Source organism: Geotrypetes seraphini, chromosome 2 (genome assembly GCF_902459505.1).
Source record: "Geotrypetes seraphini chromosome 2, aGeoSer1.1, whole genome shotgun sequence".
Lineage (NCBI taxonomy): Eukaryota > Metazoa > Chordata > Amphibia > Gymnophiona > Dermophiidae > Geotrypetes > Geotrypetes seraphini.
In genome coordinates this window covers 24,445,359-24,467,539 of record NC_047085.1, presented here as the reverse complement: position 1 = coordinate 24,467,539, position 22,181 = coordinate 24,445,359, and the positions used below count along the sequence as shown (strand labels likewise).

The 22,181-nt window shown below is 46.7% G+C and overlaps 1 protein-coding gene across 1 annotated transcript in view; it reads right to left on the bottom strand.

Moving 5' to 3' along the window:
* Positions 1-16,402, bottom strand: part of KCNK9 (potassium two pore domain channel subfamily K member 9) — a 242,851-nt gene extending 226,449 nt beyond the window's left edge. Inside the window, exon 1 of the mRNA XM_033929609.1 lies at positions 15,364-16,402. Coding sequence (XP_033785500.1) covers positions 15,364-15,907 — 544 coding nt within the window. The 5' untranslated portion in view covers positions 15,908-16,402. The remainder of the gene's footprint in view (positions 1-15,363) is intronic.
* Positions 16,403-22,181: the final 5,779 nt, after the last annotated feature.

Below are 22,181 nucleotides of genomic sequence, written 5' to 3'. Positions count from 1 at the left end.
TCTCTATATATTTCTCTCTGTCTCCCTTTCTCTCTCTCTTTCTGTCCCTCTCTCTCACTCTCTCTCTCTATTTCTCTCTGTCTCCCTTTCTCTCTCTCTTTCTGTCCCTCTCTACTCTCTCTATGCCCTTCATGATCTTGTAAGTCTCTATTATATCCCCTCTAAGTCTCCTCTTCTCCAGGGAATAGAGACCCAGTTTCTCCAATCTCTCAGCATATGAAAGGTTTTCCATCCCCTTTATCCTATTTGTTTGGGAAGACTGTTGTCCAATCCCACTTTCTTCTACCTTGTCTTTGATCTTGTAGGCATTTAGCTTCTGTTGGGCTTTTTTTGGGGGGGGACTCTTTTATTAAGGTTTAGGGGGGCCCTTTTACTATTACGACAGCAAAAGTGGCCTTTGTTGGGCAAAAGTGGTCATTGTTGTGTGCCAAGACTACTTAGGCAGAAATAGGTTGATTTCCCATTCCACTAAATTAATGGCAAGCAACCAGGAAATTGAACTGGAAGGTAGCAAGGTTGAATCCTGATGCAGGTTATCTGCCGAAACACGGCCATATCAGGTCACTTCATTTACTACTGGATTGACTCACTGGACAATTTATATGCTGATCGCCGTATCTGGATAGCCATCATGCTGATGGCTGAAACGTCGGTTCTACCTATCCAGATGCAGCAAGACCCGAACAACTGCAACAAACTTGATACCAACCGCAGAAGCCTAAGAGAAAAATTTATATGCTAATAAACTAAGTGATATTGGATTCATAGTTGTAAATTCTAACTCTATTTGTGTTTCCGTGTTTCCCTGAAAATTATTCCTACCCCAAAAATAAGCCCTAGTCCCTGGATTTGCCAGCAGCAGCGCTTCCCCCCACCCCTGCCGCCACTCCCACAGAACTGCTGAACCCCCACTGACCCTCTATCTTTCCCTCCCATCTGAACCCCACTGACCGCGAGCCCTACATACCTCCCTCCAGAGCAGTAACGCGGCACACTGAAGGCCCTGGCGAGAAGGCCACAAAGCAGCCTGTTTAGAGTGCTGCCAGCCCGACGCTGCTCTGGAGGGAGCTATATAGGGCTCATGGTCAGCGGGGTTCAGATGGGAGGGAAGGATGGTCAGCAGGGGTTCAGCTGTGTGGCAGGGGTGGAGGATGCTCATGGGTTCTGCTGCACAAGGGATAGGAGGGAGGGAGGGAAGGATAGAAGCTGGGCAAGGGTTCTGCTGCATGAGGGATGGAAGGGAGGGAAGGATAGAAGCTGGGCAAGGGTTCTGCTGCATGAGGGATGGGAGGGTGGGAAGGATAGAAGCTGGGCAAGGGTTCTACTGCACAGGGGGATGGGAGGGAAGGATAAAAAGATGCTGCAGAGGGAAGGCACAAGGGGATAGGTGAGAGGGGAGGAAAGATGTTGCACATGTTGGGGAGAGAAAGGAAAGAGGAAATATTAAGGTGAAGGAGAGGAAGGGAGAGATGATCATGTACATGAAAAAAATAAGCCCTACCCTGAAAATAATACCTCATGCTTTTTTGGGCCCAAATGAATATAAGACACTGTCTTATTTTCGGGGAAACACGGTATATGCACTATCCTTGAGGATCTGTATCTTCTTCTTTTGTGCATGTGCTAATTTTGCCATTAGCGCACAGCCTTTAAAAACATTACCTCACTAGTCTTTAAGCCCTTTACATTAACGGGTGCTAGAATATATGTATGTCTGTCTTTCTTTCTGTCTCACTCCCTGCCCTTGTGTCTTTCTTCTTTTCTTTCTGTCTCCCTCCCTCCTATTATTTGTCTTTCTTTCTATTTGTCTCTCTTTCTGCCCCCTATGCAGCATTTATCTCCCCTTGTCCACTTTCCTGTACAGTAGCCATATCAGCATTCCCTCCCCCTCCATTTCCTTGTGCATCAGCATTTCCCCCTCCCTACTTCCCTGTGCAGCATTTTCCTCCCTCGGGTGCTAGAATATGTGTGTGTGTCTGTCTTTATTTCTTTCTCTCTCTGTCTCCTTAGCCACTTTTTCCTGTCCATTCTCCCTTCTTTTTACCTCCCCTGTGTCCACCACCACCCCTTCACTGCTCCCCTTATCCAGCAGCAGCCCTTCTCCCTTTGTTTTACCTCCCCTCTGTCCATCAGTACCTCTTCCTGCTCCCCCTGTCCAACAATAGGCATCCCTTCCTTTTTTCCCCCTTGTCCATCATCACCTCTTCCTGCTCCCTCTGTCCAGCAGTAGGCCTCCCTTCATTCCCCCCCCCCGTCCATCAGCATCTCTTCCTGCTCCCCCTGTCCAGCAGTAGGCCTCCCTTTATTTTTCCCCCTGCCCATCAGCATCTCTTCCTGCTCCCCCTGTCCAGCAGTAGGCTTCCCTTCATTTTTCCCCCCTGTCCACCACCACCCCTTCATTGCTCCCCTTATCCAGCAGCAGCCCTTCTCCCTTTGTTTTACCTCCCCCCTGTCCATCAGCACCTCTTCCTGCTCCCCCTGTCCAGCAGTAGGCCTCCCTTCATTTCCCTCCCTGTTCATCAGCAGGTCTCCCTTAATTTCCCCCCCTGTCCATCTGCACCTCTTCCTGCTCCCCCTGTCCAACAATAGGCCTCCCTTCCTTTCCCCCCCCTGTCCATCATCACCTCTTCCTGCTCCCCCTGTCCAGAGTTTTTTATTTACTGGGATAGAGTCCTTGCGGCCCCCCCCCTTCCCTTCCCTTGTAACTCGGCGATTCAAGCAGCCTGTGCAGCAGTCTTCACTCGCTGCTTCAGGTCCTTCTACTGCCCTTATTTGCTCTGCCGCGTCTCTGATGACATCATCAGAGATGCGGCAGAGCAAATCAGGGCAGTAAAAGGGCCTGAAGCAGCATGTGAAGACTGCTGCATAGGCTTCTTGAATCGCCGGGTAGGTATTCGGGTCAGCGTCAAGGGAAGGGGGGTGAGCGGCAAAGAACTCCTCTGGTCTGTTGCGGAGGGCGGCCCGGCTCCATTTATTGATTCGTTGGGGGAGGGAATGCGCTGTGTTGGGGGGAAGGGTAGGCAGACGCGGGGACCGGGTTGCGCGCTTGTGGTGCCTGAGCTGCAGGAGAGGGAATTGGTTGTGCGTGGCGTGGGAGGCCCCGACTGCAGCTTCTTCGTCGTTGAAAGCTGCTGCCGCCGCAGCTCCTCTCTGTCGATCCTGGTTCAGTTCGAGAGAGGAGCCGGGGGTGAGGAAGGCCGCCGCAGCTATGTAAATTTTTTTTTATTTGAAAGCCACCGCTGGGGCCGCGCATGCGCAATTGTTTTTTCGCGACAGATCAGGGAACATGTTTTTTTTTAGTGCGCATGCGCGGTCTATCATTTTATTATATTAGATGATCCCCTACTGCCACCTATCTTGCAGGCAGTAATGGCCCCCTTGCTATCCCCATCCTACTCAATTAGCACACAGCAATGCACTAACTACCATGTTTCTCCGAAAATAAGATAGTGTCTTGTATTAATTTTGGGTCCAAAAAATGCATTAGGGCTTATTTTCGGGGGATGTCTTATTGTTTTTCATGTACAACAATCTTCTCTCTCTTCTCCTCCACCCCAATTCTTCCTCTTTCTTTTCTCCTCCTCCTCCATGTACAGCATCTTTCCTCCCCTCTCACCCATCCCCTTCTGCAGCATCTTTCTATCCCTCCCACCCATCCCCTGTGCAGCAGAACACCACCGACCATCCCATCGTGAGACTGACAAACCGTATGTCCGAGGCCTCCAAAACCAGCAGTGGCTGCAGCGCTCTGATCGGGCTGCTTCACGGCCTTCCCTGCCAGGGCCTTCCCTCTGCTGCATCACAAGTGAAGCAAAGCAGCCCATTCAGAGCGCTGCTGCCACTGCTGTTTTTAGAGGCCTCGGAGTTACGCTTTGTTTATTGCTATAGAGGAGACCAAAACCAGAACATCATGGCTGCTGTGCTGACCTCATGGCTAAGTGTTTCCACCAAACTACCCTGCCCAAAAACACTGAGCAGCACCTACTATATAGAATAATATACAGCACTTCAACACATATTCATTCGGTGGCAAGTCAAATTTGCGTGGACAATTGCGTGAAGACAACTCAGCGCAAGAGAACGAGAGCCAGAAGGCCTTGAGCATGCGCAGATGCTCAAGGCCCAGCCCAGGCAAGAGGGGGGAGATTTCTTTCAGTCGCACAACCGGCAGATGGAGTAAGGAGCATGTTTGGGAGGAAGGGCGGGCGGATGCTGCTTTCAGCACGGGGGTGCGATGCGGTTCTCGCAGGGGGAGGGGTAGCGTTCATGGGAGGGATTGCGATGCCGGTTCTGGGGGTGCGATGCCAGTTAGAGCGGGGGGGGGGGAGGGGGAGGTGCTCATGTAGCAGAACATGCTCGGTTTGCGAGACAAAAGTTTGCTAAGTGTTTTGCTCATCTTGCAAAACACTCGCAAACCGAGGTTCCACTGTATTGTCTATTTTTCTATAGTTACTGAGGTGACATCGTTGAAACCCCCCCAAATATAAATGATAATTAACATTTTCTCTGCGTATAGGGTGCGTTGTGTTTTTTTTTTTTAATTTTATGGTTACCATTATGAAATAATAAGATATTGTGTGTACATGAAAAATGAATGGAAGAGATTGTGGGCGGGACTGAATATTAATAGATGTCCCATTTTGATGAAAAAAAATAAATGGTCACGTTAAGTATGAGGTATAGTATTAGTTAGGCCTATTTTTAATAGTAACTCTCAAACAACCAGAAACCATTTATCCGGCATCTATCAATCCTCATGGATGCCACTTATCCGAGAGTCTACTGTACTACAACATTCCACCCATGACATTTGGTAGGAGAAAACCAAGATCCATGTAGGTAGGAATGGCATGGGAGGTCAGCGACAGACAGAGAATTCTCAACCCAACTTTAAAATCTCGAGGTTCATCTGGGTACATAAGTCATTCAATACAGAACTTTTTATTATAGTATTGTCTCTTGAGCTTCCAATAAGAGTTCTCCAAAGTTAACTTTTGATGGTGTAAGACAGTGCCAAAATACTCATGTACTTTTCTGGGAGGGTAGGACACTCTAGTCCTAATTCTATAAATAGAATCTAACTGCTAGTCGCCATTTATAGAACTTTAAAACAAAAACACCCAAACTTAGATTTAACATAAGCTTCAAGAGGCAACCAATGCAATTCTCTGTAAAAGAGACTGCCATGATCATACTTCTTCATACCGAAAATCAAGCGAACCGCAGCATAATGGACTATTCTTAACCTTGAAAAATTCTTTTGAATACTTCCCAAAAGGACTATATTGCAATAGTCCAGCTGATTCAGAAGCAGTGATTGGACCCCAACAATATAGGAACAGCTTAAGAGTGGACGTTCTTGTTATAACTCCATTATTATTCTTTATGTTTAGACAATTGTTTCTTGTGCATTTTATGATTAGGAATGTTTTTACTGTAAGCCAGTGGTTGATCATTGGAACAAGCTTCCAGTGCAGGTGATCGAGGCAGACAGCGTGCCAGACTTTAAGAATAAATGGGATACCCATGTGGGATCCCTACGAGGGTCAAGATAAGGAAATTGAGTCATTAGGGCATAGACAGGGGGTGGGTAAGCAGAGTGGGCAGACTTGATGGGCTGTAGCCCTTTTCTGCCGTCGTCTTCTATGTTTCTATGTTTCTATAATCTAATATAATAAAGCCCTAAGTGCGCATGCGCACTCCCACCTGCGCGCTCCCGTTTTCCGCGCGCTGTAGGGCACCGCAGGTAGGAGTGCGCATACGCGAGAATCCCCCGAGGCGGATGTCGGCCACGGCGGCTGTCGGCGGCTGCAGGGCGCGGCGGAAGATGGCTGGAGCCTGGCTTCCCAAACACAAGAGGACGCGAAGGAACGTAGCAACGAGCCACAGTGTCTCCAGCAACCGTGTCCCTACCTCTCTGTTTCCAGGCTGCGCTGGGAAAGGATGGGTTGAGGACAGGGCTAGAAGAGGAAAGAGAAGCGTCTGATCCGACAAGTAACTCAACTGCTGAGGAAACTGCTCCCTCTAGCTGATGGAGAAGCCAGGGAGACAGAAAGAAAGGGGGGGGGGATGGGGGACAATACAGAGGATAAGAGAGAAAGAAAAAAAAGAGACTGAATTGAAGGATAAGAAGGGAAATTAAGATAGAGAGAATATTGTAATCACATCATATGTCATATTGTATTAATAATTGGGAGGAGGGTAGGAGAAAATGATTATTTTATGTATTATTTCTGTAGTTAATAGTGCATTTTATGCAGTATTTTATGTTCAATTAATTGTATTGCACTGTCAAAGTTTGGAAAAAGGTGGAAATAAGGAAGGTAAAAGGGGAAATGAGAGCCTGAATATGGGTAGGTAAAAGTAAGGGAGAGGGGTTACTGCTGGACAGGGGGGGAGCAGGGAAGGGGTACTACTGGAGAGGGGGGAGGTAAAAGAAAGGGAGAAGGGCTACTGCTGGACAGGGGGAGCAGGGAAGGGGTACTACTGGAGAGGGGGGAGGTAAAAGGAAGGGAGAAGGGCTACTGCTGGACAGGGGGAGCAGGGAAGGGGTACTGCTGGACATGGGAGGTAAAAGGAAGGGAGAAGAAACAGAAAGACAGACAGGGGTCCAGGGAGAGAGACAGAAAGAAAGAAAGAAAGAAAGAAAGAAAGAAAGAAAGAAAGAAAGAAAGAAAGAAAGAAAGAAAGAAAGAAAGAAAGAAAGAAAGGGGGCAGGGAGAAAGAAAGACAGACAGAAAGAAACGCCTCAGCGCCCCATTGTGCTAAAAGTCTACACATCTATTCTAGCACCCGTTAATGTAAAGGGCTTAAACACTAGTAATTAAATAAATAAATCGCTAAAGTGAACACCCTCACCAGCTGCTATCATGGCTTGAGCAAAGACCTCTTATCTTATCAAGGAAATGCAAACTGAGAGATTATACGCCAACCATAGTTCCAACAACTAAGGGCTCCTTTTACTAAGCTGCGTTAGCATTTTTAGCACCTGCAGCATTTTGGCGCGCGCTAAACCCGCGCTACGCAGCTAGAACTAACGCCAGCTCAGTGCCGCGGTAAAGCCCTAACGCGGCTTAGTAAAAGGAGCCCTAAATGAATCCTCCATATCAGCAAAATGCTATCACTGGTTATTTGAAAAGTCAAGAGGATGGGTCCACGTCTCACCCTTCAGTAGGAAGGATGTCACCTCATACAATATTGTATCAAAGTCAGGTGTACTATCCAGGTGTACAACAATTGCATTCCTCATTATTAATTAATTCAACCCAGATCCTCAGCGACACTTTAGGCTCAAAAACTTCTCACTCCCTAAAGATTGACGCGTCAAATCGTCACTGGTCTTCAATGTGTTCGTTATATATTCTTTAACCAATAAGTTTATAGTCTTATAAATATTAATTTATGTACTTTAAAATTGTACTTAGCTCTGTGGTCTCTAAAATAGGGATATGTTCACCTCCTACAATAAATCAGCCATTGGGTTACAACGGTAGGATTGGTGATATCATCAACATTGTGTTACAACGATAGGATTGGTGATATCATCAACATTGTGTTACAACGGTAGGATTGGTGATATCATCAACATTGTGTTACAACGGTAGGATTGGTGATATCATCAACATTGTGTATTCTAAATCAGTGTTCTTCAACCTTTTTATTAATAATAATAATAACAGCTTATATACCACAAGGTGACGGGACTAAATTGCGCGAGACAACGGCGTGCCGACAACTGAGCGCAAGGTTGATGGCGTGCCGAAGAAAAGCACTATTTTAAAGGGCTCCGACGGGAGGTGTGGGGGGGAACCCCCCCACTTTACTTAGCAGACATTGCGCTGGCATTGTGGGGAGTTTGGGGGGTTGTAACCCCCCACATTATACTTAAAACTGAACTTTTTCCCTAAAAAACAGGCAAAATGTTCGGTTTCAAGTATAATGAGGGGGGTTACAACCCCCCAAACCCCCCACAACGCCAGCATGATGTCTGTTAAGTAAAATAGGGGGGTTCCCCACCAACATCCCCCGTCGGAACCCTTTAAAATAGTGCTTTTCTTCGGCGCGCCGTCAACCTTGCGCTCAGTTGTCTGCGCTCAGTTGTTGGCGCGCCGTTGTCTCGCGCGATTCTGTCTATGAACCATACCGCAATACCGTGAAGTTCTATGCGGTTTATAGAAGATTAAGCAAAGGTAACAAATTGAATTGACTTTTTACACCTATGGACCGGCAGAAATAAAAGAATTATTTTGTGGACCAGCATCGGTCCGCAGACCGGCGGTTGAAGAACACTGGGCTAAGTCGTGGGCCAGACCCCGCCCATCTCTACCTAATCTCCACCCCAGACCCTGCCCCCATAGTCCTAATTGTAACACTATTTTTTCCATTCATTTTTCATATATACACACAATATCATCTCATTAACAACGCATCGATCGCACTGCGGACCGGCAGTTGAAGAACACAGTTTTGGGCCTGATGCACATGCCGGCCCTGTGGACCGGCAGGAAATTTCTGTGGACCGGCACCGGTGCATGGACCGGTGGTTGAAGAACACTGTTCTAAATCACATTGCCAGACAAGTATAGAATTTAGAAGGACTATCTTTATACTGAACACCTGCTACAATAAGGCATTAATCAATGAAATATAACTGCATGCAGAAACCAGGATGAATATGAGATGAATGAGTTGAGGTTAAGAAATACATTGGTGCCCGTGTACCTATCCACAATTCAAGTTTCCATGTCATACTTATGATACCTTAATTGCACTAGAGGTTTTTGCCATGGGCCTGACGTTCATGGAGTTCCTATGAGCATTGGGGCATTTACCTCACACGGCCTGTGCTATAAAACCTCTAGCATGGGGGGGGGAGGGGTGGTAAGGGAGAGGATCTTGGGAGTTCTTTTCAAGGGTATTATCCTGTGTACCGGAATGCAGGTCATAGGAACCAAGACCTTAGTTTTGCTTTTGTCTTCTTCAGTGTTTATTTGCTTGTCTGCCCTGGATATTTTCTCTGTGAAAATTCTGGTTGTCTGCATTTTTGACTTGTAAGTTTCTTTTGCATTGAATAAACACTTTATGGGGAGGGGGGGACCTCTAGCCCAGCTTGATAAAAGAGGGGGAAAGTTCCTTCATCCACCCTTATATAAGTGTGGCCTCTGGAAATGTGGTATTATTACTGCAAGAATTTTAACATATGTTTTTTTTAGCAGGAAGCTATGGATTTAAATGCTATGGATGCAAATGATTCTGGTTTTATGCTGCTCCCGTTTCTCAGTCATGTCTATTGTGTTTTCTTATGTTACCTACTGCCGTGCACATTTCTGACTGAAAAGAGAGATGTGTGTCTAATCAGGGGAAGAAGCAATCAGACTAAGGCTGCCAACTGGATCCAGATTCACAGGATAGGGTTGATCCTGTCCTGGCTTTACCCCAGTGAATGATGGGGCTTTTAGTCTTGGGTTTGTTTGTTTTTTTTTCATAGGGACTGCAATGGGGAAATCAGCACTTAAAGTCCCTGCATGCAACAGGGTAAACCCAGGACTGGATTAACTCTGGTTGGTGACAACACAAGCAGATAAGCCAAAGGGGAAAAAAAATCATAACTTTATTAACAATAAAAGCAGATAAGTTCTTCTGGATATTTTCCTTTGGCTTATCTTTTTTGTTGGGTTCATAGACAAAACCGCCGAAGACAAAGGCACGCGCCGACAACTGAGCGCAAGACGAAAGCGCGCGCCGAAGAAAAAGAGTGTTTTTAGGGGCTCCGACAGGGGTTTTTGTTGGGGACCCCCCCACTTTACTTAATACAGATTGCGGTGGCATTGTGGGGGGTTTAGGAGGTTGTAACCGCCCTCATTATACTGGAAACTTACCGTTTCCCCGATGATAAGGCAGGGCCATCAAATAAGACAGCCCCCCCTTTTTAGAAAAAAATGTAAAATAAGGCACCCCCCCGCAAATAAGCCACCCACCGATACCTGCGCTTACCCAAATCAGGTGGTACAGTGGGTGACTCCGTGTGGTCCCTCCGTCTACCGTATTTGCCTCCATGGCTGCGTGCCGCGCCTCGTCATGAAGTGAAGAGGAGGAAGTGACAGGACTGCAGCGCGCGCACGTGACTCCGCGCAAGGAAACACAGGCAGCTTCCCTCATCCCTCCCTAACGGAGACTGCAGGAGTTTGTTCACGGCCAGAACATCCAAAAGTGAGACACGCAGACAGGTTTCTTTTGCTGTGAGCAATACCACTTACTGTATATAAAGCCTGTTTAAAATGCATACGGTATATAAACAATGGTTTCACATTGTCAAGTCCCCTCTGATGCTGCACCACAGAATAATCTCTTTACTGTGTTTCCCTGATGGAGAACATTGGGGACATTAAATGGTACAATATATGGTATGATGGATAAAGCTGGCCATACACGGTACGATTTTTCGGCCGACCGATTCTTCAGCCGACCGTTTTCTTCCTCCAACGAACGCATTGCGAACGTACCTATCGCGAACGTAATAAAATTCTGTTTTTTTTCAACAATAACTGTGTACTGTAGTCTTCTTCATGGGTAAATAAGGCATCCCCCCGAAAATAAGCCCTAGAGCATATTTTGGCCTTCCAAAAAAAATAAGACAGTGTCTTACCATCGGGGAAACAGGGTAACTGTTTCCCTGTTTTTTAGGGAAAAAGTGAAGTTTTCAGTAAAATGTGGTGGGTTACAACCCCCAACCCCCCCCCCCAATGTGGCACGATCTGTATAAAGTAAAGTGGGGGGTTCCCCCCACACCCCCTGTTGGAACCCTTTAAAACAGTCATTTTCTTCGGCGCGCGCCTCCGCGTTGCGCTCAGTTGTCTGCGCGCGCCTTTGTCCTGACACTGTTTTGTTGTCGTCATCTTGGAGTTTGCAGACCAGTGGCCTGTAGTTTTCTGGATTGACCTTGCCTTGCAAATATGGACCCAGTTGGCAGCCTTAATTAAGACTGAAGTTGCATGGAAAACTAGGCCAATCATTATTCATTGACCAGTTTCTATTCACATCTAGTACTAGTATAACCTGGTAGCCAGAGGACAGAGGTTTATCAGGGAGAGAAAGGTTTGACTTGCATCCTTGCCACTCAATACATTGAAAAGAAAGAAGAACCAACTTGCCTCGAAACTACAAACAGTACAGCAGAAGAGGCAAGGGAGGAGTCCAGTCAGCCAAGGAAAACGGTCTTTATTCAAAACTACAAGTCCCAGTAAGGATCCTAGTTTCGGTGTCCAAATGACGCCTTCCTGAGGGGACACAAGCTCCAATCCACTGTGCTGCGGATTTGCCTCCTCCGAGTCACTCTTTAGGACTAATGCGGGATTTGACTGTGTAACCATATGTTGGAGGTGACTCCTCCTGCCACACAAAGCTGCACTTCCGTGTCTCATGGATGAGCGCCATGGGCGCCGCGGATCCCAGAAGATAAAGCGCAGGCCAGACGTGTATAAGAAAGCCATTGCTAAATCAGGCCTCCAACATATGGTTACGCCGTCAAAGCCTGCATTAGTCCTAAGGAGTGACTCGGAGAGGCAAATCCGCAGCACAGTGGATTAGAGCTCGTGTCCCCTGATGAAGGCGTTGTGTGGATGCCGAAACTAAGATCCTTGTTGGGACTTGTAGTTATGAATAAAGACAGTTTTCCTTGGCTGATTGGACTCCTCCCTTGCCACTCAATACATTGCCATCTCTATGTCATTGAAAGTGCCCCTTTCCTTTCCATCACCCTGGCCACACACACCCCTACATATACACATGACTACAAGTTCATGGGGAAAAGGGTCCCTGAATCTTGTATGTTTCTTTTTAGGTCATCATTGCCCTAACTTTTTTAGTATCCTGCAGCAGAGGTTCTCAAATCCTCTTCCATGAAGGCTTGCATACATTACTGATTTACAATAAACATTATCAGGATAAACAGCCTTAAGAACCAGCTTCATTTGCACATTTTCGACTGTTCAGAAAAATCGGACCTGTATATGGCCCTGGTGAGAGGGAGCCGATGGCCATTCAGCCAGTCTGCAGTAAATAATCCATCCAGGGTGGTTTCTGCTTAGGCGAGCAGTTTGCATGAAGCTGCTGCGCTCCCGGGAGCTGTCCCTTCAGCACCACGTTCTTAACCGAAATTAACCTCAGAAACTCACTTTAAGAAACTTCTTGATCGGGGCTTAATATCCCACTTCTGTGTCTATAAGGGGCAAGGGGGGGAAAGCTTAGCATCATTTCCAGTTAAAACTGGGAGAAAAGGGAAAAAAATGGTCTTAACGTATTTTAATTAGTCCTTTCTACATCGTAGCGGGTGTATACTGGATCTTGGTTGAAAGCTTTCAGCAAACACATTAGATTATTTATAATCCTTATAGTTGTAAAACTCTTCAGAAGTGCTAGGAACACAGGTAAGCCAACACATAAATTTAGAGAACTTAATAATCAGCTTCCACCAGCGGAACACCACACATGTCCTCCCTGAAATATTCGCCTTGGATACTATATATATAAACAGAATAACACTAGAGAATTATAGTGACATATGGAAAAAGAATGCCTATGCCAATATTATCATTAAAATGTATCCTATGCCTCAGATCATCTGGGTAAAGAAAACAGAAATAGGTTTCCAGCAATGTTCAATAGACTTTACACATACAGGACATCAGTATAAAAAAAAAAAAAACCAAAACGATTTTCCTTATATGACGACAGCTTTTTATCCTTTCGAGAGACACAAAGATATGCCAGTTACAAGACCTGTTTTTTTACTGCTTCACTTTCAGTGCCTTAGAATCTCTTAAGTGATGGCGTCAGTCAACAGCAAAGGGCTAAAGTTGTCTTCTGCTATTCCGCCAGATGGACTACACAATCCCTTTTTGCAACAGGAGAAGACAACTCTCAAATCTATTTCTGCTCTTCCAGCTAAGCCGGGAGCACATTAGCATCAAATCAAAGTCAAAGCGTGACTACTCAGGCCATAAAGTTCACAGAAATTAGATGGTTCAGAATTATTTAAAAGAAATGAACACATTAAACTCATTTCTGCTCTGTTGATTAAAAAAAAAGTTTGCCGAATGCAGCACCTAAAAAATTAAAAAAAAAAAAAAAGCTCCAGTGAGGTGTGCATTTAAGGCCATATTTTTCTATGATTATAGTCAATTTTATTTGCTATTCAAAATGTTTTCTTGTCAGTTATGAAAACAAATCACAGAAGTCTGGAAAGTTACAGGCAAGGACCCCCAAGCAACATGAAACTCTCGTACATGTCAAACAAAGGATATATAACCACAGGATATAAATCCAGGTTCATGGTATGGCACGTGCGATCCCAGTGTCTAAATTCCTGAAATGATTGTGAAACAAAGAAGATTCGCATTTTTGGACTAGATGAAAAGGTGAGCACAAACCAAACTTACTCTTTAATAACACTGGTTTTTTTTTTTTAATTCTAGGTTAAGAATTTGCTCTTCCTTTTGCCAAACCACTAGAAACAAATTCAGGCCAGTCAGAGTTTTTATCAAGTGTAATATTGCGGGCGTCTAATGACTTATCACATGTTCGCGTTTAAACTACGTTTCAGCTATCTGGCCATTCACACCGCACCAGCTGTGGTTTCTCTGCACCGAGAGGCGTTTTCTGAAATTTTGTGAGTCTTCATGCAAGCCAAGCACAGCCGCATGCAACAACACATGGTTAGACTGTACTTCTACAAACAAAACAAAAAAAATGTAACTTAAAAGTATTGGAAGTCTAAGAATAATATGGTCATTCCCACTGTGAACGCTCTTAGTCACAGGCAGGGATCGTGAGAAACTTTGGTACACCTAGTCCTTTATATTTAAAAAAAAGTCGAATAAAACAATTATCAGTCAGAGCATGCAGTTTTGTAGTGAACTCGTTACATTTGTAATCAGAAAGTGAAGCACTATTTATTAGTAATATTTGGAAATGGGAGGGGTGGAGGGGAGGAAGGGGGGTGTTGGGAGGTACTTTATATGTGTTTGTATTGTGATAATTGATTGTTGATTTCTTTGAATTTATATATCTACAATGTTAACTGAGTTGAGATGATATTCTTTGTAAGATTTTTGTTAGGTATATTTTATTTTTAAAAATCTCAATAAAAATGACTGAATCTTAAAGAAAGTTGAAAAGTAAAGTACAAGCTGACGGGTTTTTTTTAGTCAAATTCAACAGGATGTCACTAACCTCCACTGGGAATGACAGCAAGCCTGCATTAGGACTACTGGCTTTTTTTTTGGACACGTTCCGTAGGGCATGCCACCAATGTAACCTGCTTGTGAAAAGGCGACCTTCGGATCGGTGCAAATGTTAGAGGGGGTGGGTGGGAATCAATCAGCTGTGTCTCCTTAATTCGATTCCGCAGAAGGTGACGCAAAAGCAAAGCTGGTCACCAAAGATGCAAGGAGCTCTACCTGTAATGTCCATGCGGAGTAAATAAAGGTGTACTCTTGACTCTGTGATATATCTCTTTATACACGCCTCATTAGACCGCAAGTGGCATAGAGAGAGAGAGATGGATTCAGGGGGTTATTTTGCTTCCTGAGTAACTTTGCAAAACCACCTGTTCAACACTTCGATCTCTAGGACGTCAAAGCACTCAGGAAAAAGAGACCTTTCTCTCTTTAAAAACTGCAGATGTGCTCATTTGATCTTGCTGGTTAAAGGAAATAATTTAAAGTTGTTTATTGTTTTTTGTTTTTAATGGAAGGGAAACTTTACAAAAATAATCATGTTAACCTCACCTGGAGTAAGAAGGAAACATTAACCTTTCATGTACCAGGAATTGATTCAAGTCTAAAAAGTTACCAGTTGCACAGATGCTGGGGAAGAGAAAGGATTGGAGGGGATTGGAGGAGGAGGGGGGGGGGGGGTGTTCCAAATGTGCTGACCTGGCACTTTTTTTGTCATTTTATTACCAATGAGATTGTTTTCTCTCCCTCTTTAGTTACTCTGATGCTTGCGTTTCACGGGGCTTTAATCTAGTCATCACTTGCTGATAGTTTCATGGCTAATCCCTGATCCCAGCAGGTTTTGGGTTTTTTTTTTAAATAGAACTAAGGCTAAATATATACCCACGCACATATAATATTAATGCAGGAAACAAAATGCTCTCAGCCACTCCACTTTTCAATTCGTTTTCTACTTAGACCAGTTTGGAAGCTCAAGCCTACTTAAGTCCAAAGCCAACTAAGCTGAACACCTCGAAATCTTAGCTGCCACCTCGAACTCTCGGGGCTCCGACCAACCACCTCGGTCCCTTTACAGAACCAAGACCACCAGTGGGGGGGGGGGGGGGGGGGGGAGGGGAGGCCAACTTACCTATGGTGGTGATGACGGTGATGGCAAAGTAAAAAGAGCCCGCAAATTTCCACTGGACCCCGGCCCGGTGGGGTTCCGACTCCATGATGACCTGCTCCAGCTTCCGGTAGTCCTCGGCGCTGATGTTGTACTTGCCCTTCAGCAGGATCTCCTCCGCCTTCAGTTTCTCCTCCTCCCGCATCTCGAAGTCCGACTCCAGGGCGTCGAAGACGGCCGCCCCGACCAGCAGATAGGTGAACGTGCAGACGATGAGAGACACGGTCCGCACGTTCTGCCGCTTCATGGCCGCCAGCAACCGGCCGGCGACGGGCTCATGTCCCCCGGTCCGGTCCAAGAGGCTGGGCAGTCGCGGGCAGCAGGGGCTGGGAGGGCGGAGGTGGCGGTGGGCGACGCGGGGGGGCTCCCCTCTCCCCACCCCCTGCTCGGGCTCCGGGGAGGAAGACAGGCACAGGAGGCTGCTGGAGCGCCGGGAGCAGGTGCCCTGCAGCCCGGAAACCCTGCGCAAGACTTGCCCGAGCCAAGCCGTCCCGGGGCGCAGGGCCATTAACAGCACCCCCCGCGCCGCCGCTGGCCTTTGCTCTTGGCCCAACTCATCCAAGAGTAGGGAGTCAACCCAACACACCCAAAGTGGAGAAGACAGCGAGAATTCAGGGGAGACCCTGGAGGGGGTTCAGGTGCCAAATTTTGGAGCCCTGTTGGGCCCCCCCCCTTATTGGGTTGTTAACTGGAGCCAAGGCAAGCACCCCCCCTTTCGCCTCTTGGGTTGGTTGCTCTGTCTAGTTCCCCTTTGTAAGTTTTCCCAGCATTTTTTTCCAGTTAGAAGACCCAGCAGCTCCTGGAAACAGGGCAAGAGTTATCAAGAGAAAGAGGGTTTCCAAACATTGATGGGGGGAGGGGCGAGGTGAGAAATCGAATCGGACCGATTAATCCCCCCAAACTGGAACTCTTCTTTCATGGCCATGAAAGGCGTCTGGCCACGTCCAGCCTGCAAGTTATCGTCCATTTATATCCAAGTATCATCCCGAAGAGTTGGGCTTTCCAGAACTGGGCTCAAATGGACCGGTGGTTCGGAGCAGACCTCGATCTTTCTTCTGAACGAACTTCCTAGCTGGCTAGATGTTATGCGTGCATGCATACACGTGTATACTGGACCTATGCGCGCATGTATTTCTTTAAATTCAAGTGCAGGCACAGAAATGAATTTAAAAAAAAAAAAAAAAAGATATGGATTGCAGTGAAAACAGCCCGAATTGTTCTTCAAGATAAAACCACTTCCTTTAAAAACCAATACACAGTCTTAAACCTGGCTGTAGTTAGATAAGCGGTGTTCATTCCAAATCTTTGCAAGTGGGATCCGGCTGGAAATGGCACCGTCTTAGACGTCAATCTGTGAGCTTTAGGCAGCATACCAGAAGGATTGACTCCCCAAATATCGTGAAAGAAGGCAGGAGAAGTGGAGCATTAGCCTGGATAAGAGAGTGTTGGGGAGGGGGGAATCAGACCCCCCCCAAAGATTGCACGCCTTTCTCTTTGTCACCAAGCCCAAGAATGCAACGTCGTCTGGATGCGTCGAGGCACAGAAGAGCCTCATTCCAACCTTTGCTGCTGAGAAGGTAAAATAAAAAAAAAGATCAAAGCAATAAGGAAAGCGACCAGTTTGCCAGATGTGTTCAAGTGCCGGTTAGAAGCAATGAATTAAAAAAAAAAAAAAAAAAAAAAACCACCCCCAAAAATAAAATCTCCAAAGCACTCTTAGCATCCTTGGAAGAAATCAGGCAGATCGTCATCTCAAGAGTCCAAAATTGAGCTGTAGACAGAGTTGCTTGCCTGTTCTTTTTGGGGGGGTTTAACTTGATCCTCTCCAGGGCACTTTCTCTGCTGAGTGCATGCTCGACCTTCTGACGCCTTGCTCGGATTCCCCCCCTCTCTCTCTCTCTTTGTCCCTCCGCCCGTCCCCTCCCCTCTTCCTTGTTCCTTTCTCTCTCTCCTTCCCTGCGGGTGTCTTTCTTTACAAACGCATGCCTCCCCCCACTGCTCCTTTCCCGGCTAGCTCGGGCAGCCACCCCGCCCCCTCCCGAGGCCACGCCCACCTGGAAGAATACTGAGCCTCTTCAGGGTTTTTCAGTGGGAGCCATACCACGTGGTTCAGTGGCAGGCAGGTCTGGTCCCTTGTGTAATCTGGGACCATCAAAAGCAAAACAAGTGTGCATGTGGGGTGGGGGGAGGTCACTTTAAAAAGCGAGGGTGTCACATGCTTTCTAAAATAGCCACTAAGCAAAAAGGGATTTTTTTTAAAAAAAAAGGCATTAGGGAAAAAATTAATCAAGGAAATAAAAAAACTCGTTCCACTTTAAAAGAAGGGCTTTTTGTCTGCAGTAGGCTGCGGTTCCCTGTCTCTGGCATGAGGAGCTGGAGTGAAATGGGTCTAATGTGCTACTGCTCGTTTTGAATCGCAGTTGCAGTGGCAGACAGAAAGTTATGTCCCTTGCTAAGTGCCATTGATAGGACATAATGGCGTTACTGGTATTTATGCAATTTTGCATGCCATTCTCCCAGGGGAGCTCAGAAAGGTTTACATTAATTTATTCAGGTGGGCTCACAATCTATTTAATGTGCCTGGGGCAATGAGGGGATTAAGTGACTTGCCCAGGGTCACAAGTTTCTAGTTTTCTAGTTTTATTAGGATTTTATATACCGCCTATCGAGGTTATCTAAGCGGTTTTTACAATCAGGTACTCAAGCATTTTCCCTCTCTGTCCTGGTGGGCTCACAATCTATCTAACGTACCTGGGGCTATGGAGGACTGAGTGACTTGCCCAGGGTCACAAGGAGCAGCGCGGGGTTTGAACCCACAACCCCAGGGTGCTGAGGCTGTAGATCCAACCAGTGCGCCACACACTCCTCCTCAAGGAGCAGCAGGGGTTTGAACCTCCAACCTCAGGGTGCCAAGGCTGTAGCTTTAACCACTGCACCACTCTAGAAATCGGTGTAGTCAAAGTGAGCCAAGCAATGGGCAATCAAGCTATTGTGACATCATTGATGAGGTTGGCTCTTAGGCATTGGTGGAATGAGGCATTATGATGTCACAATATCAGCTCTAGTTATCCCAGGCAGAAACTTTTCATACTATTTATTTACTCGTTCAATTTTCTATACCATTCTCCCAGGGAAGCTCAGAACAGTTTGGATTAATTTATTCAGGTACGCAAGCATTTTCCCCTATGTGTCCTGGTGGACTCACAATCTATTTAATGTACCTGGGGCAATAGGGGGATTACGTAACTTGCCCAGAGTCACAAGGGTGCTAAGGCTGTAGTTTTTCACCACTGCGCCACTCTAGAAATCAAAGTGTAGTAAAAGTGAGCCAAGTAAAGGACAATCAAGCCATTGTGACATCACCGAGGAGGTTGGCTTTTAGGGCATTGGTGGAATGAGGCATTATGATGTCACAGTACCAGCTCGGGTTATCAGAGGCTGAAGCTCTTCACACCATTTCTTCTATTTTCGATGCTGTGCTCCCTGGTGGGCTCACAATCCATCTATATAGTACCTGGGGCAATGGGGGGATTAAGTGACTTGCCCAGGGTCACAGGGAGCGGCATGAGCTTGAGTTGAACCCACAACCTCAGGGTGCTGAGGCTGTAGCTTTAACCACTGTGCTAGCTGCTTATCCTCCCCCTTTTCTTTAATTCTGTTTTCCCTTCTGACTGCAGCTCTGCTTCTCCGAGACCTGGAGGAGTGCTTTACTACTATTTCCGTTCGTGTAAGCACCTGTTAGGAACAACGAGGAGAGCCGGGAGGGGGGAGGGGAAATCACCGGGCGCTTGTTTGGGTTTGGCAGAGAAGTAATGGATGTGTTCAGTAACGCAGCCCGGGAAGTGAGCAAACACAAGTCTTGAAATGAAACATTTCTCCCCCTGCACGTTTAATTGTACACAGCTCGGAGTGAAATAGCAGAGCAGGGCAGAAGTCGGCAATTTTCTCTCTAAGAAATCATAAATCAAGGGGTCTCCTATAAATCCAGAGACTCCAGATAGTTATTGTCCAACAGAGGAACGCTAGGAAAAATGTGACATTGGAACAATTGTCAACCTTAACGCGGATTCAGGCCCAGCCCCTAGATTCAATTTCCTCTCCCATAGGGCGCTAATCCAGGGAAGGGAATGTGAGGGAGTCGGGGGAAGGTCAGCGCAGTCACTTGTTTCCATGTGTGTTGGATCTAGGGGACAGTTTTTAGCCCTGCGATGGGACTGTTCAGATTTCTGTCTTGTCTCCAAGGAGATCTCGGGCAAACAAGCAAAGAGACAGATCATCCTCTAGCACCCTTCCCTCGCATGGCAAGAAGACGGAATTCAACAGGAAGGGGGTGAAGTGGTGAGGTGGCTCCCCTGTCCAGAGACACCCCCCCCCCCCCGGGGCAACGTTTTCTTCCAGGGGGAGCTGGAGTGCCAGTGTTTAACTCTTAGCAAGATTGGGGGTCAGAGAAGGCGAAAGGAGATTTGTGTTATAAATATGCACCTTTCGTCCAGACACTTATTGAATAACTCTCCTCTTTCCAGCTGCTGTAATCCAGTCCTGGTGTTGCTATATTTAGCACTTCATTCCTGCCATCTTTAGAAAGGGATTAGGAGCTTCCTGTTATTACCGGACCACACGGGACCCTTTGTGTGTGTGTGTGTGTATGGGGGGGGGGGTGAAGCAAAGGGTGAGAGCCGGCTCTATAATTTGTCATTTTGTCAAGGTGGACCTTGTAAATTAACCCCCTCACTCCCTAGTTTCAGTGTGCCATTGTGCCATTATCATCGAGCTGGAATGGGCCTCATGGAGTCTCCCTCATCCCACCATGCCCGCCCCCCCCCCCCCCAGTCCTCAATTTTTTCTTTGTCACTTACCCCCACCCTTCCTTTTCCCATTAACGTGCTTTCCTTCATCTATTGCTCCATGTCTTTCATAGATTAACAGTCTTAAAGAATGTAATCGAAATAGACACATAATTAGTAGCCTGAAGCCTGAAGTCATTATGCCATTGTATAGATCCATGGTGAGGCCCCCACCTGGAATACTGTGTGCAATTCTGGAGGCCGCATTACCGTAAGGATGTGCTGAGACTGGAGTCGGTCCAGAGAATGGCCACCCGGATGGTCTCGGGACTCAAGGATCTCCCTTACGAGGAACGGCTGGATAAGTTGCAGCTGTACTCACTCGAGGAACGCAGAGAGAGGGGTGACATGATCGAGACATTCAAGTATCTCACGGGCCGCATCGAGGTGGAAGAAGATATCTTCTTTTTCAAGGCTCCCGCAGCAACAAGGGGGCATCCGTGGAAAATCAGGGGCGGAAAACTGCACAGGGACACCAGGAAATTATTTTTCACTGAAAGGGTGGTTGATCGCTGGAATAGTCTTCCACTTCAGGTTATTGAGGCCAGCAGAGTGCCTGATTTTAAGGCCAAATGGGATAGACACGTGGGATCTATTCACAGAGAAAGGTAGGGGTGGGTCATTGGGGTGGGCAGACTAGATGGGCCGTGGCCCTTATCTGCCGTCTATTTCTATGTTTCTAACCAGGCCGTATCTTTGTTTATTGTAAGCATTGAAACTGTAATCTTTACAAACAATTTTATTTTTCCCTAAGCTACAACAAAGTAACAATAATTAACAGGTGTAGTTTCCAGGTCCCCTAGCCCCACTAGGGCCTAGAGATTGCACGGACCTCTGTGGATCACCTGACCCATCAGACAACTGCCCATCACCTGATGAGCTAATAACCCAGTAGCTCAGGCTTCTTCTTCTGCATCAAGAAACCTGAGCATGAAACCACTACCCAACTCACCCCTCAACCCAATGGGTTGGAAGGGCAGGCAAGCCACCTCCGAGCAACAGTAAAAGGGGACGGGTTCCCTTTAAAAAAAAAAAAAAAAAAACCCCACCCGTTGGTCCTCCTCTCCTGCTCCCTCTGCTCAATCCCAACCCAATCCTAAATTCAAATGATGCTTCCCCAACAAGATCCTCGGCCCAGTCCCCCTTCCCTTGCTTCACCCTCTCTTCTTGCATCCGGCTACTGCCATCCCCAGTTTCAAGATTTTTCCACCCTAACCTCCCCCTTCGAGACGCCTCCCAAGCCATCCATCCCTTTGTTAAGACTTCCTGCCGAGACCCACTCTCAGGCTACCGCTTGTAAGGCTACTTGACTTGGGTGTCTCTTCGGTAACTTGTACTGACGTATCCTGATGCTGGGTGCAGACAGACGTAGGTCTCCTGCGTATCACGGCAAATGCATGAAGGATCCCAGCTCGGTAAAAGCACAGTTTCCAGTGCTGGTAGGACCTGCGGAGGGCGCACCCTGAGAAAATCTCACGCTCTGCAAGTGAGCGGACTGCTGGGCACGATGGACCTCGGGTCTGACCCAGTGGAGGCATTGCTTATGTTCTTATGTTTGTGAGACACCCTAGGGAAACTTTCAGTCCTCCAATTAACTGTTGGGCCCCTGAGGGGACACCCATCAATCATGATCACCCCAACACTCTTTGGTGCCCCCCCCCCTCTGAAGATTATGCAGTAGGTACAACCCTTCCATTTCCCTCTGCTGTTAGCATTGACCTGGATGCAGAAGTGAGAATGAGGCTCCTCTCTGCCCTTGACATATCCAGCCTGGGATCCGGACAGTTTTGCATCCTTGAGTTTGACAACAAAGATAAAGGCTTTCTTTATTGTCTGACTTTTTATCCCCCCAATACCTACAGGAAAGCAGTCTACTGAGCTCATTCATTCATTTCACACTTATAAAAAGGTCATGTGGTCTTACTTTCACTATTCCCA